The sequence below is a fragment of the Pleurodeles waltl genome, chromosome 9 (assembly GCF_031143425.1).
Source record: "Pleurodeles waltl isolate 20211129_DDA chromosome 9, aPleWal1.hap1.20221129, whole genome shotgun sequence".
In the NCBI taxonomy this organism is placed as follows: Eukaryota; Metazoa; Chordata; class Amphibia; order Caudata; family Salamandridae; genus Pleurodeles; species Pleurodeles waltl.
Genome location: NC_090448.1, coordinates 1060146122 through 1060163540, shown reverse-complemented (window position 1 = coordinate 1060163540; position 17419 = coordinate 1060146122). Strand labels below are relative to the sequence as shown.

The window sequence follows — 17419 nt, the reverse complement described above, 5'->3', positions numbered from 1 at the left end:
AACTTGTTGGCCTCATGGGTGGGCAAGTTACACTGACGTCATTCACCATATCTATCTTTCTGCACAACAAGAGATTATGGTGGTCATTCTGACCCTGGCGGTCTTTGACCGCCAGGGCGGAGGACCGCGGGAGCACCGCCGACAGGCCGGCGGTGCTCCAATGGGGATTCCGACCGCGGCGGTAAAGCCGCGGTCGGACCGGCACCACTGGCGGGGTCCCGCCAGTGTACCGCCGCCCCATTGAATCCTCCGCGGCGGCGCAGCTTGCTGCACCGCCGCGGGGATTCCGACCCCCCCCTACCGCCATCCAGATCCCGGCGGTCGGACCGCCGAGATCCGGATGGCGGTAGGGGGGGTCGCGGGGCCCCTGGGGGCCCCTGCAGTGCCCATGCCACTGGCATGGGCATTGCAGGGGCCCCCGTAAGAGGGCCCCTACATGTATTTCACTGTCTGCTGCGCAGACAGTGAAATACGCGACGGGTGCAACTGCACCCGTCGCACAGCTTCCACTCCGCCGGCTCGATTCCGAGCCGGCTTCATCGTGGAAGCCTCTTTCCCGCTGGGCTGGCTGGCGGTCTGAAGGCGACCGCCCGCCAGCCCAGCGGGAAAGTCAGAATTACCGCCGCGGTCTTTCGACCGCGGAACGGTAACCTGACGGCGGGACTTTGGCGGGCGGCCTCCGCCGCCCGCCAAGGTCAGAATGAGGGCCTATATGTTGCGTGCTGCTCATGGTAGCCCTCCCTTGCAAATACTTATCTGACCCTTTACACAGTTCCCCTTAACACGATATGAATGACTTGTGGTTTTTAGGACCCCTGTGCTAAGGAAGGATACACCCTTCTGTTCCACCCTGTTCATGCTAAGTGAACATTTTGAAAGCAACAGTTGGTGCAGCTTTAAAGAAAAACTCTCATTCTAATGTGGCTTGGGCCTCTTATGTGTTTCAGCACAGCTAACTTAACAATGCAGCATGTGTATATGTTTCCTAAGTAATAAGTGTTTGTTTGTCCTAAATATGACCTGCCTTTTCTATTGATCCCACAGTCTGTCTTTTTTAACATGTCATGTATTAAACCTTTCACTACTTACATTGGTTTACAACTATCTACCCTAAAATGTTTGTATTGGGATTTGGGAACTTATGTTTGTTTGTATGTGATGTATTCCTATTCTTCCTACATCAAGAATAAGGAAGGACTAGTGTCCAGGACTTTTATAGACAGGGAAGCTATATGATTGGACTGACTGTGATAGGGGCTTATGGAAAGCATAGTTTAAAGATCTGTGTATTTTGAATGGCTGCTGTTTGGATCAGTAAAGTAAACAGAAGCATAATTATCGCCTCCGTGTCCGTAATATAATCTGAAATTCTTGACACGACAGATAGAAAAATGTTTATTTTGCGAGTAACTTCGTATTTTGCGACAAGCTGACAGGTCTGTATGAAAGCTACTTCATGACTATTACTTCCGTTTACAGCTCCTCGTCCTCGTGGTACTGAGGACCACGCTTACCAGGCGGACCAGTACAACCTCCATGTGCACATGTTCAGACGGCGGCCATGTTTAAGTCTGCGTGTGTTTACGCCATCCCAAAGCTTTCCTTTAACGGTGATTTATGTATTTGCAACTGAGGAGGTCCAGCAAAAACTGTTAGTACAGTGTTTATGGTGAATAACGCCGGTTACCAAAAGCTACTCAAGGCACCAAGCTGCAGAGGGCGTCGTAGGTCTGAAACACAGACAGACTGAAAACTCCGTGTAAGTAATCGAACTTCACATATGGTAATTTTTAAACTACAAGATTCAATTTAACAGGGTGATTTTACTGACGTGAGTAAAATGCGTGTGGCTCTTTTCATAGGCTTTCAAGTTTTAGTGAAAAAATAAACAACCTCACTAAAAAATGCATTGACATGTAGGAACTGCATTCAGTCAGTCTTTGGTAAGTGCTCGGTCGATAATAGTGTGCAATGGCACACAAGAAGTACGTCTACCACACATAAGATGGCGAGCATCTACGCCTGTGTGTCACCCGGAAGCACCATCAGACGCCGGACGGCAGCGTGAGACACGTCATTTGGCTGCTGTCACAGGCGGAGTGGCAGCAGCTCCAGTTGGAGACCGCAGTCGCTCTCCGCAGGTGGACCCGGAAAGTGGAACCGACAGCCCGGTAAGGCCGTGTCCAGGAGTCCGTCAGTACCACCTTGCCCTGGTAAGATCACTAATCGCGGGGGAGACAGCTGCATTTTAGACCTTTATCGCCACAGTAAAGCGTAAGCGAACTACACGCGGCACTTACACCACTGCTGGGCGTTGTGATGTTTTAGAGGGCAGCCCCTTATCTCGGGACTCTGTTCAGCTCCTATGACAGGTGCCTACGCAGAGCCTGACTTGAGGAGCGGTTGGATTGTCATGGTTACACCAGCCGCTCTGTGGCTAATAGGCCCCATCAGTTTCCCTTCTGTTAAGACTAAGCTTTACTCCTGCATTTAACTTCCACTGCAGACGTAGATACCTCAAACCCAGGGTGCGATTTGCAGGAAGTCACGCGCTATCCCATCACATTTCGAGTCGGTGGAACAGGTGTGAACAACTGCACCTTCATGCACAGGACCTCCGATAGGCTGGTATATTGACTCGATGGGCCATGAAGTAGCTCTTGGTTGTTGTTAACATACTGACCTACCAACTTCCTACCCACCAGCGTGCATGCAGAATTCTTGGTCGCTATGTGGGTTCTCACTGTGACAGTGTTCACGCTCCCACTCCCTTGCTTTCGGGGTGAATTCTCGATGAGTCTTAATCTTTCAGTAACCCAAACCTTTCTCATGGCCCCGGGTTTAATGTATCTCATACAGCGGCGGGAACACCTGTCATTTTATGGCACACGAGAACTTAACCAGTGGGTCAACGCCTCGAATATGTTGAAATGCGCTCAGTAGTCAGAACTGAATTCTTATTGTTTTGTAACTTTATTCAGAATGTTATGAGCGCCGTTGGTATTGTCCGCCTGCATTCGGAAGGAAGTTCTTCTGCTTGTGCACAAACCCAGCTGGACGTAGTACCAACAGTTAAACCAGTAACTTTTAAACTTTATTAGTCCACAATCGAGTTTATTCTGTAATGTTTTTTTAATACATTTTTGTATAACGCCATAGCTGGCATTAAAGTGGTTTCAGTATTGGAGTGCAGGCGCGAGGCACCTACCCAGTGGATATTCTGAGCGTGCCAGGAGCATTGCGAAGATTTACACGTCTTTCTAAAGGTCCCAGCCACAGATAAAAAATGCATTCTTTGTATCGATTAGAAAGTTAGGTTAATATACAGACAGGGTTCGCAAATGCGCCGGAAGGATACTTTAGTATACTATGAAGCGCAGAGGCCGGCAAAGGTGTGACCTCATGATGATGCATCTCAGTACTGTTGCTGATACCGAACTTTCAAAGTGTATATTTTAGTGTATATAAAATCGCCAGGACAAGAAACCTAAACGACAGATGAATAAAGAACTACTCTCTCAGGGGGGGCAGGGTGTGTCCCTAGAAACGTGTTAGCTGGCTGTACATTTGGATTGAAATTAAATAAAGGTGTGCCTGAAGAAATACAACAAAAACGCCTGTGTATCACTTTGGGATATCCCGAAAGAATGAAATAAGATAAATATTGGGTCTGTACCCCATTCTGACGGATTTGGATTTTAAATAAACTAGTGGGGCTGGTTTTGATGTGAAGGTGCTAGGCTACAGTCCCGCCAACACTGAAATTCTCTTGTTTCAAAATGTTTGTATTCACAACAAGGGTTTCTGGTGATCAAAACGTTGAGCAGGTAAAATTGACTTTATATACAGAAGACTGCTGACAAAAAGTACTAACTCTGAAGCCTTGAGTTTATGGTTTAGCGCCAAAGCCCACGCAGTGAACTTCGACCTGTTGAGCCACAGCAAACCGTCCAGAACTTGAAACACAATTTAATTAATAATATGTACACCAAAGTAAAGTGTAGCAAATTTACGGGAAGTGGGGATGAAATTTGTGGAATGCATGCCGATGAATGTATGACCTTGTGCTGTGCGAGAGTCAGTAAAAGAACGTGACTACTAGATATACGTTCCCTTTTGGTTGCCAATGTTAAACTACTGCATCTCAATCTTCCTCCACTTTTAATATGGTTCTACATACGAAGGTATGGTATTATAACTGGCAATGCATTTAAGCCAGCAATTTTTTTTTTTTTTTTTTTTTTTTTTTTTATGTGATACGATTCAAAGCAAATATGAATGTTTATTTAAGCATTGTTTAATCCATTCAAGTATAGCTTGTAAGAACATATCTCACTTTTAGTTGCTTTGTTAATGGTCTTCATACAGCGCACGTACATCCAAAGGCTTCATGGCACCGAGATAACACCTGAGTGGATTGATGCTGTAGGTTTAACTGATTAGTCAATCAGATTTAGACTGTTTTGAGCATCGGTGACAAAGTAATGTAATTTTTACATAAAACAAACAGCACCATATTGCCAAATAAGCACGTCCATCATTTGGATGTATAATTTTGTATGGGGACCATGGTATGTCCGCGAAGGGCACATAAAGTATAAACAATAGCAAATGGTTTTTATTTCCAAAAGAAAACAAAATCTATTCCTGTCCTGATTTAGCGTTCATTATTCCATGCAAAGATTTTCCCCTTACAAACGTCGTATAACATTTTATTTCAGTGTCCGATTTCTTTTTCGGATTGTACTAGGTGCATAGATCATTCTGCATTAAAGCACAGTCACATTAATGCGTCATGAAATGGTTGAACACTTTGTCATGCTCCTAGGGGTAGGTGTGTCATGGGCAGATCTTCCTTTTCAGTGAAAATCCCTTTGCATAATGACACAGGTAATATTTAACGAGGAAAGTGAAATGTGTTCCAAAATGCAAAGTGTTGTTGATGCAATTAGGACTCATTTGTGTCTCACGTATGAGGACACATAGCAGCTACGCTCTGGTACCAGACTAAACAAATTTATAGTGATTTTGAAATATTCTTCCTTCCTGTATGTGCCCTTCCTTCGTAGCACGTGAGTGCCTATTTCATCAAGAATTGCTGTAAAGCCAGTTACAAAAATACAGTTGGTGATGACATTGGTCTTTACAAGAGATATGATGTCATGATAAGGAAGCTAAGGAATGTGATCCCCTACAGCAGATAGCTGTCCATTATGTAGAGGACAACATTTAAATTCTGCATGGAACTACTCTGCCTTTCTTCCGCCCTATGACACTAAGAGTACAATTGATTATGGTTTGCCAAATGACTGTCACTGGAAATGACTCACCTTCTGTGGGGTCAAGTCGAAAATAACTTTATTTCGGCATAGCCATGAAAGTCTTACAATACATTTATATAATGTATAGTATAAAATCTCGTAACCAGATAAAAACATTTTAAACAGTATATACCTGAGCTAAAATACCTTAAAATCAAACCCAATGTAGGGCTGATGACAAACAAAATCCTATAAGCCAGAACAATCATTATTGTTTGGAAGCAGATCTTCTCTTAGCCCACATCCGCCCCTGAAATTTTGCTACAGCACTGAGACAAAACGTGGAAGATTGGTGGTACAGCTTCCCATCTAGTCGGACTGTAATCCAGTCCCACTATTTCTCGAACCCATGCACTGACTTAAACATCATAAAAGCACCCGTTAATGAGCTGCCTTTCACATTTTGCTCCCCCTCCCCCAATCTGGAGCATAAGTGCCCAATACTGTTTCTTCAGCAACTTCTTAGAGGGGATTTGAAATTCAGCTATATAATGCCAGATGTCACCCTAGCCCAAAGAGACCAGAGTTCTCGAAATCGAGGACAGCCAAGACATTTTATGAAATCTGTCTATCTTAATAATATCTGGAGGGCTGCAGTATACTGAGGCAGCTCTGGGGTGGCAAGTATTCTAGGCCAGAGTAACAAAGGCCACAGTAATGATTTAAGAGCTATTTTTTTAAAACTCCCATATCCAAAGATAGTGGATGAATTGGTGTACTAGACAGGACTGAGGTATAGATGCTCTCATTGCAATCACATTTGCTAAGGATACTATATATTCAGCCCATGTATCAATATGATACAAGGGTAGGCCATCTGGTCCTGGAGCCTTACCCCTCGCAAATGTCAAAGAATCAAGTATGTCCTCTTTAGTAAAAGTTGGATAATTAAAATTCTGTAGGCCATTATACAGTGTAATACTCTCGGTAGATGAGTGTCCCCTCATAATAGGGAGCCTTAAAATGCGCGACCCTTTGAAATATCGAGACCTAATTCTGTAGATACATCCACCCCCCCCCCCCAAAATTAGGGCCACTGGCCAGCAGTCTCCCAAAGTGCGATTGGTGTCTGGCTACATATGCTTCCACTAGCTTCTGCCACCTAACATTATCCTACTCCTTCTTAGCCTTAACCCTGGGGGCCTTATATCCCTTTCTGTCAGTTACTATCATGACTACATTTTTTTACTTTATTGCCCTAGCCAAAGCATGCCTCTTACACCTGCAATCCTTATACCACCTAGCCCCTGTGTTCAGCTCGCTAAAGTCCTAATGGCCACTCTCTCCTTCCCTACTTTTTACAATAATACTCAAAGTAGCCTGTACCTCCTTAGATGTTAGACAACATTTCTGGCTTCATAACAGCCTGACTCGATTTAAGACAGTGCCTATCTGAAGTTGGTACCGCATTCAGAATACTAGGAAGCCTTGCAAGGTCAGTTACCGATTTATCAAACAATAGAAGCATTGTAAGACACAGGATTATGGCCAATCTCCAATCTTTCTTGTACAACCGTATCAACTACTTGGGACCATAATCTTAGAGCAACAAGAATGTAGTCAATTCAGTTTTTAAAAAGATGATTATTAAAGGTACAGGCCCCCCCCCTTAGAGTCAGATATAGTGCAGCCATTTGTGGCCCTAACCCCCAACTCAGTAGAATGCGATTCCAACTGAAGGGCAGCTTGAGCCCACCTTTTAATTGGTTGGAGCTCTAGCTGGTGGATAGCCCAAGATTCATCCTCCTCAGCAGTGATTCCAATTTAGTCTGGACTCAGTGGTGCATTAGAGGACACAGTGTTTAGTAAACCTGCGGCTCTGATATTCTGAGCCTCACCCACAGCAAGTTTCCTCACCCCCTGTCAATCATTATCCTCAAGATCCGATAAGACCTGAAATCTATTTCCCACCCCCAGCCCTGATGCAACTGTATCCTGTGTTGACCACTATTATCCAGTTGTGTTTGGTTGTATCTCCTATATGTGTAATCTATATGTTTGTAGAAGCCCCCCCCCCCCCCCCCAACAGTACAACGGTTATATTCCCTGACCGGGCCTAGTCTTTGCCTGCTTGGGTTAACACTTCTTTCGCTACCACAGGCCTACGAAAGTTCACAGTAATACAATTTGTTTGTGATTGAATAGGAATGGGCCCTGTCCCTTTCACTCTTCTGTCAAATATAATTTCTTCCTTCCAATTACGTCCACTGCCCATCTCACTATAAATCCAGTGCACCACCTTGTTTTTAAATTGGAGGGTAGACTCCATTATGCCAGGTGCCAAAGAGGGAACATTAATTAGAATAGCCACATAAGGACATGAAGCAGAGGGTAAGTTAATCACTGGAAGAGAGTAATCTCCTGCATGGTTCTTGGGCCCCCAAAGGGCCTGTTTCCCTTTCTTATGGACCTGGAACTAAGTTGAACATTGCTCTCCAACTCAGGTGGAGGAACAGGGAGAGCTATACTCCTTACATTATTTTCTGATGTCCCATCAATGGAATTAATTGAAGTATTCTCACTTGGCAGTACTGCTAGGGGAGCTTGAACTGTAGGGTTACTACTTCCCGTTCCCTCTCCCCTGCATTCACCCAGAGAATTTCCCTCACAGTTTTACCCAAAAGTTCCTCTACTGTAGTAAGGCGATTATACAGTGGTTGAAGCTTATGATCGAGTAACTCAGACAGTGGCGCTCTAATGCAGTCCCACACCAAAGAGTTAGAATTCTTGACACTAGGGGCCATATGTACAAACACATTTTCCCATAGACACAGAATGGGTAAAACCCTTTGGTACATCTGGCCCTAGGGCTCTTGGGTTCCTGATGTATACATCAACATAGATTTTGGAAGGACCCACCTTAGACTTAGATGACTCCTTTCTCGACTTGACCCTAGGTACTGGTTCATGGGAAAATAATGCCACACTATTGCTAGAATGAGGTTGCTCCCCATTTACTACAGTCTCCTATTACCATTATCTACAGGGAAGTACATATTTAGACACAAGAGCTTCCCTAACAGCTAGCACTATCAATGCTTATTGTAATGTGCAACGGAAAAGAGGATGAAGGAGAAGACGGCATTGCTGACGGAAGCCCATCTTCTGCTGTAAATGAGTCTTCTTTCCACCAGCTTGATTTTCTTTCGAAATCACATCAACCGCCCTGGCCAAAAAACTATCTTTAATAGTCTGAGCATTACTTTGCAAGGTCCCAGTAGGCCCCTGTGGCGCTTTTCGCTTCCCCATTTGCCCAGGTGCCACTAAGACCCACTTTTTTTTTTATCTAACAGCCAAGCCCAGCACCTTCATACAAACAGTTCCACTTATATTCCAAAGTACTAGACACACAGTGTACTTCAAGCCTACAACGAAAACCTAGAGATGAGTATAACCAAAAAGAATTTAGTAAGGGCAGTTAGCAATAAAGGAAGATTTAGGCAGCCATTCACAAAAGCCCCACCCTGGCGATGATGGGCGCAGGACAGGTCGTGGCACGTCCTGTGCTCAGGGATGATAGACACTCAGTAGTTGAGGCAACGCCCCCTCGGTAGACCACACTAACAGCAGCCATGCCTCCTGGCAGCTTTAGGGTAGGGGTCAGAGTGCGCACAGCATCATTGTCCACCCTGGGGTCAGCCCCCTCCACAAATGTCTCAGCAGCATCTGTGGATTCGAATGTGGTTAACTTCAGTTTTCAGGACCTGCATCTTGTAGATCAATCTCAAGAGAATCATTTATAATATGGGACATTACTTTTGTCTGAGGAACATCACGTTTTGTTTATAATGTAATACAGACACCATCCATTGTTTGTGTGTGGGGGTGGGGTAGAGGAGATGTCAAGCCCCTGATGAGAGGGCTGCTGAGTGTCCCCTTATCTTGTGTGACTAACACTTAGACATTTTATCCAGGACCTCTTGGTGTCCCGGTATATTTTAAAGCTGTTTTTAGACATTTGCCATGTACCAAAGACATCATTTCTGATATTTGAGTCATTGTATGTGTTCGAAATTACCCTTTCCCCTTTTTATTTTTGGCTTCTGACCTCCTGTTTTTGATCCTGTGCAGACTATCATTTTTGCTGGCCATAGGACTCTGGGCACTTTACCACTGCTGACCAGTGCTAAAGTGCAAGTGCTCTCTGTCTAAATGCTGTTGGTGATTGGTTTATCCATGTTTGGCTTATATGGTTTACTAGTAAGTCCTTAGTAATGTGCACTGTGTGCACCCAGGGCCTGTAAAATCAAATGATAAGAGTGGGCCTGCAGCACAGATTGTGCCACCCACATGAGTAGCCCTGTAAACATGTCTCAGACCTGCCATTGCAGTGTCTGTGTGTGCTCTTTTAATTGCCAGTTGCACCTACTTGCTATGCCCAAACCTTCCCTTTTACTACATGTAAGTCATCCCTAAGGTAGGCCCAAGGCAGTCTCATGGGCAGGGTGCAGTGTATTTAAAAGGTTGGGTATTCACTGGTGTGTTTTACATGTCTTGATAGTGAGATACTGCTAAATTCATTTTTTACTATTGCAAGGCCTATCTCTCCCACATGGTAACATGGGGATTACCTTTGAAATATCTTTCAAGTGTAACTTCTCATTGAGAGCAGATAGAGATGTTGAGTTTGGGGTCTCTGAACTCACAATTTAAAAATACATCTTTTGGTGAAGTTGTTTTTTGAATTGTGCGTTTGTGCCATTCTTAGACAGTGGGGATTTTCTTGCTTAAACATTCTGTGTCTGTGCCTGGCTGTGGCTTACATGTCTGGGTGAAAGTTGCACTGTTTGTAAATTCACTCTAGACAGTCACACAAAGGGACATGAGGTGTGCCTTGCATACCCTGATGGGTCTTCCTGGGCTAGAGTGGTGGGGGGAGCTGACACTTGCACCTAAATAGGGTTGTGCCTGTCCTTCACAAAGCAGACTCCAACCCTCTGGAGTTAACCTGGGGCCAGGGCTGGGAAGGCAGAATCTTGTGCACTATAAAGACTTTCCTTTGAAGTTTGCCTACTTCAGAGGCAGAAATGAGTATAAGTACTGGACCTATAAGACCACAACTTTAGAACACTTCTGGACTGAGGACATTCTGCCAGGAAGAAGAGCTGGATACTGTAGGAGGGACTGTCACTCTACTTGTTGCTTTGTTGTGCTTGCCTGCTGCTTCTGTCGTGGGAGTGAAAGAACTGGGCTTTGCTTTCTACATCCTGCTTTCCAAGGTTCTCCAAGGTCTTGAACTGAGTTTGCCTCCTGTTAAGAAGTCTCGGGAACTTCAAAGAATTCATCTGCCAGTGCCTGGGCTCTTCTGCTGAAAGTCCTGATTTGCCAAGTGGTGCCAACTCCAGTCGCTGGGCTCTTGGAAGTGTAAGTTGGTGACCTGAATGAGAATCCACACATCGCTGCGCAGCAGCAGAAAAATCAACGCAATGCCTGCAGTGTAGACCCAACGCCTGCCGCCGCATTTGGAAAATCAATACAGAGCATGCAGCAGTTGTTTCACCACAGTTCCATCATTTGAACGCGTCTGAATTTTCCATGCATCATCCTTAGAAATCCATTTCTCATCGACACTGCAGTAAGGAACCGAGGCTGCGTGTCTGGAAACCAAAACATCACCTTTCCTGCAAGGAAAGAATCGACACATGACTTCCGCTGCAAGTAAGGGACCAACGCATCACCTCTCCTGCACAATAAGGAACTGGCACATTGCTTTGCTTTTTGGCATCTCACCTCCCCTGCGGCATGCATCGTCCTTGACGCATCCCAGGTACTTTGTGCTAAAAAGATACAACCATTGATTCCTATTCATCAAGACTCATTTAAACCTTCATAAGGTGGTATATGGTGTATGTTTGATTTTTGCCGTTTTGGTCTTGATTTACTCCGATAAATAATGTCTGTTTTCTAAACTGGTGTGGAGTACTTTCGTGGTGTTTTATGTGTGTGTGTATGTGTATACACACACAAATACTTAACACATTGCCTCTGAGATAAGCCTGACTGCTTGAGCCAAGCTACCAAGGGGGTGAGCATGAGTTATTTTAGCTGTTTGGCTCCCTTACCCTGACTGGAGTGAAGGTCCCTACTTGGACAGGGTGAAAACCACTGCCAACTACAGGGAGTGCAGAATTATTAGGCAAGTTGTATTTTTGAGGATTAATTTTATTATTGAACAACAACCATGTTCTCAATGAACCCAAAAAACTCATTAATATCAAAGCTGAATATTTTTGGAAGTAGTTTTTAGTTTGTTTTTAGTTTTAGCTATGTTAGGGGGATATCTGTGTGTGCAGGTGACTATTACTGTGCAGAATTATTAGGCAACTTAACAAAAAAAAATATATACCCATTTCAATTATTTATAATTACCAGTGAAACCAATATAACATCTCAATATTCACAAATATACATTTCTGACATTCAAAAACAAAACAAAAACAAATCAGTGACCAATATAGCCACCTTTCTTTGCAAGGACACTCAAAAGCCTGCCATCCATGGATTCTGTCAGTGTTTTGATCTGTTCTCCATCAACATTGCGTGCAGCTGCAACCACAGCCTCCCAGACACTGTTCAGAGAGGTGTACTGTTTTCCCTCCTTGTAAATCTCACATTTGATGATGGACCACAGGTTCTCAATGGGGTTCAGATCAGGTGAACAAGGAGGCCATGTCATTAGATTTCCTTCTTTTATACCCTTTCTTGCCAGCCACGCTGTGGAGTACTTGGACGCGTGTGATGGAGCATTGTCCTGCATGAAAATCATGTTTTTCTTGAAGGATGCAGACTTCTTCCTGTACCACTGCTTGAAGAAGGTGTCTTCCAGGAACTGGCAGTAGGACTGGGAGTTGAGCTTGACCCCATCCTCAACCCGAAAAGGCCCCACAAGCTCATCTTTGATGATACCAGCCCAAACCAGTACTCCACCTCCACCTTGCTGGCGTCTGAGTCGGACTGGAGCTCTCTGCCCTTTACCAATCCAGCCACCGGCCCATCCATCTGGCCCATCAAGACTCACTCTCATTTCATCAGTCCATAAAACCTTATAAAAATCAGTCTTGAGATATTTCTTGGCCCAGTCTTGACGTTTCAGCTTGTGTGTCTTGTTCAGTGGTGGTCGTCTTTCAGCCTTTCTTACCTTGGCCATGTCTCTGAGTATTGCACACCTTGTGCTTTTGGGCACTCCAGTGATGTTGCAGCTCTGAAATATGGCCAAACTGGTGGCAAGTGGCATCGTGGCAGCTGCACGCTTGACTTTTCTCAGTTCATGGGCAGTTATTTTGCGCCTTGGTTTTTCCACACGCTTCTTGCGACCCTGTTGACTATTTTGAATGAAACGCTTGATTGTTCGATGATCACGCTTCAGAAGCTTTGCAATTTTAAGAGTGCTGCATCCCTCTGCAAGATATCTCACTATTTTTGACTTTTCTGAGCCTGTCAAGTCCTTCTTTTGACCCATTTTGCCAAAGGAAAGGAAGTTGCCTAATAATTATGCACACCTGATATAGGGTGTTGATGTCATTAGACCACACCCCTTCTCATTACAGAGATGCACATCACCTAATATGCTTAATTGGTAGTAGGCTTTCGAGCCTATACAGCTTGGAGTAAGACAACATGCATAAAGAGGATGATGTGGTCAAAATACTCATTTGCCTAATAATTCTGCACTCCCTGTAGAGACTTCATTTCTAACTGCTTTGTTCTACTCATGATATAGCGTCACAAGTCATGGAAATGTCACACCTAAGCATACTCCGTGCATCAATATTTAACAATCAAATGTACACTTGGCAGCTATGAGTGTTTGTGTACTATTTTCAATTTACTTTTGATGTCTTTTCTCTCTCCTAGGAACTACTCTCTTCCGGGATAAAACGCAACAGTTTATGCAGAAATTGGGCCATTCTATGGATAATTGATGGGCTACAGGAGCAGCTTAAAGTTTGGACTGCCACTGGAAAACTACTCTGCAAGTCCTCACAGTGCAGGGCATGCAAGCTCTTGTCAACCGTGTGGGACCTGATTGCTCCAACCACCTTTCCAGGTCATGTGCAAGATCTGCCTACTCTAGGTTGCTGGAGTCCTGCGAGCTGTTATTGCTGGTGCAGAAACATCCCTCCCTGACCAACCGTGGAAGACCTGTTGGATTTGGTGCCTTGTGTGGGTTGCACTTGCCCTGACAATCTGTCCATTTTTGGTCTGCTCTCATCCAAGTCCCTGTTCTATACTCATGGTTTGTTAATGTCCTCGTAGCTTATACAATGACCACCTGTCTTCAGCGTACATATTTAGTAAACACGACTACATGTAGTTGTGGAGCCTAGCCTCTGACCTCAGTATTTCACCTCCTCGGCTGTCACATACTGAATTTGTATTCCCTCCCCCTACCCCTTGAACCATTCTCAATTTGTCTCTGTCTTAAGTCTTTGTTTGCCGTGCCTGCCCCAAATCTAAATCAGGCCAAGGTTTTCCACCTGCCCAACCACCTCTGCTGTTAAGGTGACTCACCTGCTCTTGTCTGTCTAAAACGTTCCACATTTACGTTCAGTCCTCCAGTGGTCTTTCCATTAAGCAAACTGTAACACTCCCTTTTTGGGTACCTGCCGCCCACAGTGATCCCTGGCCATAAACTTCCTCTATTCTTACTCCTGGTAGGATTGAACTCCCCTTTCTTACTCTACTTAGAGGTCCAAACTTCTGTGTGGTCGGGCTGATCCCTGTCTGTTCTTTTTTTACTGCTATGCTAACCTTGCCTACTTCTAAAGGCAAACGTCTGCCTGACAAGAGATATGCCTAACTTTCGCTGATTTATCACTGAAAGTAAATGTGGTGCAGACCCCACCATACCAGCTGTTCTCAGGATTAAACATGTTTAGTTTCCTCCCATAAATTGCCTATGATTTTGTACCTAAAGGCTCTGCACCTTCATGCAGGCATGAGCTAGCTCGAGGGGCCTCGTTGTCTTCATATTCTTCATGCTTTGACCCCAGCAAACCAGATTCCTTTTTATTTTTTTGCTGCTCCCCCCGTGTGATTTCTACTTGTCCTATAACGTATACCATGAGGTTTCGCATCTACAAGAGAAAATTGTTCATCCTGACCCTGGTGGTGATCGCCTGTGGCTTTGCATTCTGGAACAGCGGCAGGCAAAGGAAAAATGAGGCTTTCATTCAGAACCCAGGCACTGGGAAAACGGGGAAAGAGCAGCAACAACACGGGATCAGAAAGATCTCCAACGAGTCTCAGCCAGCCCACAAGCAGGAGGTTGATGCAGGTAAGGAGCAGCAACATGCTGTCAGGAAAATTTCTGAGTCTCAACCAGCCCACAAGCAGGCAGTGGACAATGAAACATCAGTTTACATTAACATTGCATTCCAGCTGAACTTTGACCAGACGATTAAAAACATAGACAAGATACCGAGCCGCCCTCAGGGGGATGTAGTGGTGGTCGTCCAGGTGCATAACCGGCCAGACTACCTTAAATTGCTTATTGAATCACTCAGACAGTCCAAAGGTATTGAAAATGTGTTACTCATTTTCAGTCATGACTTTTGGTCTGCTGATATCAACCAGATCATCGCAGCAGTGGATTTCTGCCAGGTCATTCAAATCTTTTTTCCTTTCAGTATCCAGCTGTACCCAAACGAGTTCCCAGGAAATGATCCCAAAGACTGTCCTAGGGATATTGATAAGAAAGATGCTGAGAAGCTAAAGTGTAACAATGCAGCATTCCCAGACTCATTTGGACATTACAGGGAAGCCAAATTTTCCCAAACTAAGCACCACTGGTGGTGGAAGCTACATTTTGTGTGGGAGAGGATAAAGGTGCTAAAAGATTATGAAGGGCTCGTGCTGCTCATAGAAGAGGATCACTATATGTCACCTGATTTTTATCATGTCCTTAAAAAAATGTGGAGCAAGAAGATTGAGGAGTGTCCTGACTGTGATGTGCTATCTCTGGGTGCCTACACTCGTGTCCAGGATTTCTCTGGTAAAGCTGATAAGTTGGAAGTGAGGACCTGGAGATCTACTGACCATAATATGGGCCTTGTTCTCAACAGAGATGTTTATCAGAAGCTTATCCACTGCACTGCTGCCTTCTGCACATACGATGACTACAACTGGGATTGGACACTTCAGTATTTGACTGTCACTTGTCTTCCAAAGTTTTGGAAAGTCATGGTACCTGAGGTTCCTCGAGTTTATCATGCGGGTGACTGTGGAATGCACCACAAGAAAGCCTGCAAGCCATCTACAGAAAGTGCCAAAATAGAGTCACTCTTAAATAGCAATCAGCAGTATATGTTTCCTGAAAGCCTGAGTATCAGTAAGCGGTTCTCTGTGGCGGCATACTCCCCTCATGTGAAAAATGGAGGCTGGGGAGACATCAGGGACCATGAACTTTGTAAGAGTTATCACCGACTTCAGTGATTATCGCGGTCTTATGAAAGCCTCCTTAATAAGTATGAATTGTATGCCTATTTTTTTATTTTTTTTTCTTCCTCTTGCGAGATGAATACAAGTGTGTAAATGGGTAACAATTTGTGTCATTCAAAATGAATAAAAGTTTTTGTTAAACTTCTTCGACAGTCGTTTTCCTCAACCATAGTAGTTCCAAAGTTTAAGCAACCGTTTGCTCTATTGTTTGTTCAGGTCATTACTTGGTGTGTTTTTTTTTTTTTTTTTTTTTTTTCTCTCTTACACGTGAAGCAGGACACAGCAAAAGTTTCTTAAAAAAAAATATATATATATACACATATTTAGTGTACATATTGCAATATTTATTTCGAATTATTTGACAGTACATTTTAAAATGTATTTTTACATAGATTTAAATTGCATTCTAAGTAAGAGGAAGTGTTCAAGTGCCAAATTGGCTTCTGTCCATCAGTGCGTTTGGTGAACCTTTTTTATTCTTAGACGTGCATCGCACATGGTCTTGATTATTTTTTTTCATTTGTAATTTCATAATTTAAAACATTAAAGACGCTGTAAGTGATAACCTCAACTAATTTTTAAGTTTTCTTCCAGGCTTTAAAATAAATTTAGCATTCCTTCTGTTTATGCTTTCAGTAAAGTGATTGGAAGAATATCTACAAATGTACTTAATTGCATCATTTCATGCCTGTTATTATTTTAGCTCATCTAAAATGGGAATGGTAAAAAGCTAATTAAATACTTTGTAAATTAATACCATGTTTTGAAATAGCACTAGATTTAAAGTGTTTGTAGAGTCGAAGTAATAGTATGATATGAAGCTTTTGTGTTTGCGAAAGTGATTTATTTTCTCTGTTAAGTCTGCCAAGGATGGTCTGTGGAAACAAAATGTAATGTATGAAATGTAAAAGGGTTTTAACGAGACATTGGATGTTGGCTAAGAGTTATCATGAATTTGGGAAGAGTGGATGCTATTGAAGTTTTTAAATGTCTACAGAGGCACGCGGCTCCTTCTCTGACAACAAGGCATATGCACCTCTCCTCTTGGGTCCATGTTTCTGAAAAAGTTGTGTGTTCTTTTGTTTACAGATCACGATAATATACATTTTTTGATTAAGCAAGGTGATGGCATTATAATGGTACAGAAATTTCACAGTGTGGTGATCCTTAACATTACCGTGCAGCTGCAGAGCCTAAGAGCGAGGTTGTGAAGAAAATACATTCTACCAGCACTGACATATTAGGTTTTTTGTTATCTTCCAGTTAAAGCCCACGTTTATCTGCAGAAAGAATGATTGGAGTGCCTTGCTGCTACCATTGTTTGAGTAAACTATCTCCTGTAGGGGTTCAGTTGTGCCCGTCGTGTTAAAAACCTCACAAGTAAGAACGGTCTTCCCCTGCCCTCCTTTGGAATAGCAAATTACTATTGTACATTTGGACTATTTAAGGGCCTATGGCCAGTTATTTAAGTCTACTATGGCTTTTGAAAACACACTGTAAATAAAACTGCCAGTAGGCACATGAGCTTCAAATCATGACCATGTTTCCTCTTGGCTACCATTGTTTCAGATCCTCTGAAACACCTGGGCACTACTCCTCAATACTGAGATTTTTCCCCAGCTGGGGGGTGGTGGGCAGGCGAAATTATTTTTCACTGC

At 43.7% G+C, this 17419-nt stretch overlaps 1 protein-coding gene across 3 annotated transcripts; it reads left to right on the top strand.

The window, feature by feature from the left end:
- The first annotated feature begins 1610 nt into the window (after positions 1-1610).
- MGAT2 (alpha-1,6-mannosyl-glycoprotein 2-beta-N-acetylglucosaminyltransferase) lies at positions 1611-15906 on the top strand. 3 transcript variants are annotated; one of them, XM_069208704.1, is made up of 2 exons: positions 1611-1759; positions 13176-15906. In XM_069208704.1, exon 2 carries the CDS (start codon positions 14385-14387, stop codon positions 15753-15755), a length of 1371 nt encoding a protein of 456 aa, XP_069064805.1. In that variant the 5' UTR covers positions 1611-1759; positions 13176-14384; the 3' UTR covers positions 15756-15906. The 3 variants fall into 3 exon arrangements, with proteins under 3 accessions (XP_069064805.1, XP_069064804.1, XP_069064803.1); XM_069208703.1 differs by lacking the exon at positions 1611-1759 and adding an exon at positions 2027-2171; XM_069208702.1 differs by lacking the exon at positions 1611-1759 and adding an exon at positions 2027-2213.
- Positions 15907-17419: the final 1513 nt, after the last annotated feature.